Below are 2,149 nucleotides of genomic sequence, written 5' to 3' on the forward strand. Positions count from 1 at the left end.
TTCCTCTCTTGGAAGTTAAATATTACACATGTAATGATGAAATCCAGGCAAAGTATAAATAGGCAAATAAGAACCACCTCGTGTATTTGCTCTGTGCTTGTTAAGGCTCAGTATCTTCTAACCAGATATATTCAAGACTGATTTTAGTTAAAGTCGAGACAGACAGACTGTGTGATATCTATGGCGGCACTGATTTGTTCCCCACTGCTAAGGTCCTGTGCTCGCAGTCTCAGATCTGTGGATGGATCCAAACACAGGCAGACCTGGAGATCATGCAACACAAACTTGTTCCAGTGGTGCCGGTAAGTCTGTGCTCCTCAAATTCAGTGGTCAATAATGGTGATTTGTGTCCCACTGAAGTCTGTAATTCCTTACAATAAATATAAATAAATCAAGTAACAATGATCTTTGCGAGACATTAAATGATTTGAAAATTTATCAGTATCATCTTGTACAAAGATCTGACATTGCCTAACCTGGAAGTGCCTACATCTACACAACATTTGTTGATTGATCACAGTTTATTTTAACACTTGTATTACAGCCACAGAGTCAGTGTCTCACTGGGTTCCTCTTCTTTTTGACCAGAGATAGTCAAATTAAACAACGATTCTCTAAGACCTTAGCCACCTACAGAATGACTGTGAATGCTTGTTGTTCTCATGTGCTGTTTACTGGGTTACTGACATTTACTGCACCATATTTGTTCTGTTTGTCTCTAACAATGATTAAGCATTTTCTGAAAATAAATTCTCCTCGTCACATGTGTAACGTTAATGGCTTCCAAAACCAAGACCTTTGCAGTGGTTTTCCATAGAGACCATGTACAGTATGTGTGGGACAGTTAATAATCCCTGGTCATAACCCTTGCTTTAAAAAGTTGCTTGCTTTGATTTTTCTTGGCGTTAAGACTGATACTACGCCTGATTTTATTGGCATGGTACTAGTTTTTCTCTGTTTTTTTAGGCCTATACAAGGATCGAACAGCCTCAATATTCAGGAGCGTAGAGGAATATTATATTATGAATGGTCATTTTCTTCATTATCTTTAAATCTGCAGCTTGTTAAAATGCTCTGATCATGGTGTATGTGCTACATTTGACCTTGTTCTTTTTTTTTCTTTCTGAACTTTGTTCTCATTGCCAGGTCACTTCATGTGGACAGTGCTCCTCTAAAACCCTCTCTGACCACCAGCTACGTCCATGGCACCTCCTCCTTCTCTCTGCTCCCCATGACTGTGGGTCAGAGCCTGGAAACCACAGTCAAGCTCTGGCCTGACCGTGAAGCTGTGGTCTGCCCAGAGGAGGGAGTTCGGAAAACCTTTGCACAGTTTCAGGAAGATGTACGTCTCAGACTTTACTTTGCTCTTCAGTTGATTTGTTTTTTGGATTGACTGCCCCTCCAGCCCAGCAGAAACTAAATAATTACAGGAATAACTGAAATGCAATACAGTGTATAGCAAACCTGTCCGGTTATTTACCCGTACAATAATTAGTGAGCTCAGCTTGTCAGAACACAGCTACGTATGTTAAAAGGGTTTGTACACTTTCTTTCAGTGTTAATTTTGTAGGTTAATGACCTTTTGATACAGCAAGAAATGTGGTAGTCCTGTGACACAAAGTGAATCTTGTTAAAGCTATTAGTGTGGCATTTCCTATCAAATGTAGTTTGATGATATGACTTTTGGCTGTTTTGTTCCAGTTTTCAGATGAAATAAGTAGGAAGAATTCTCTCTAGCACTAATTTGGGCATTGGAAAAGGAAATTAAACAGAGTCTCAGCCACATCTGCCAGGCATATTATGGGCTGTAGAATATCATTAATCATTTACACTCTGCACTTGGTGGAGAACTGTCTAATATTTTTGTGATCTTTATTCTGGTGCAGGTAGACAAGGTGGCTGCAGGTCTTCTTGCTCTGGGCCTGAAGCAAGGCGACCGACTGGGAGTATGGGCACCCAACATATATGAATGGATACTTTTCCAGTTTGCTACAGCCAAGGCTGGAATTATACTGGTCAGCTTGGAAGCTGTGTACACATTAAAATGGCATTTACAGCATTGTAGCCTATTCAGTTCAGTCCATTCTTTCAGCTAGATTGCTGGATAAATAATGCCCCTGTCCTATGTTAACATCCTGCTGTAAACATT

General features: G+C 40.1%; 1 protein-coding gene across 1 annotated transcript; it reads left to right on the forward strand.

Annotated features, from left to right (window-relative positions):
- The first annotated feature begins 104 nt into the window (after positions 1-104).
- LOC109953958 (acyl-CoA synthetase family member 2, mitochondrial-like) lies at positions 105-2,096 on the forward strand. Its single transcript, XM_020589394.1, has 3 exons — positions 105-302; positions 1,147-1,342; positions 1,887-2,096. The coding sequence occupies exons 1-3, from the start codon at positions 181-183 to the stop codon at positions 2,094-2,096; spliced, it is 528 nt and encodes a 175-aa protein (XP_020445050.1). The 5' UTR covers positions 105-180.
- Positions 2,097-2,149: the final 53 nt, after the last annotated feature.

The sequence above is a fragment of the Monopterus albus genome, unplaced genomic scaffold (genome assembly GCF_001952655.1).
Source record: "Monopterus albus unplaced genomic scaffold, M_albus_1.0 scaffold2286.1, whole genome shotgun sequence".
Lineage (NCBI taxonomy): Eukaryota > Metazoa > Chordata > Actinopteri > Synbranchiformes > Synbranchidae > Monopterus > Monopterus albus.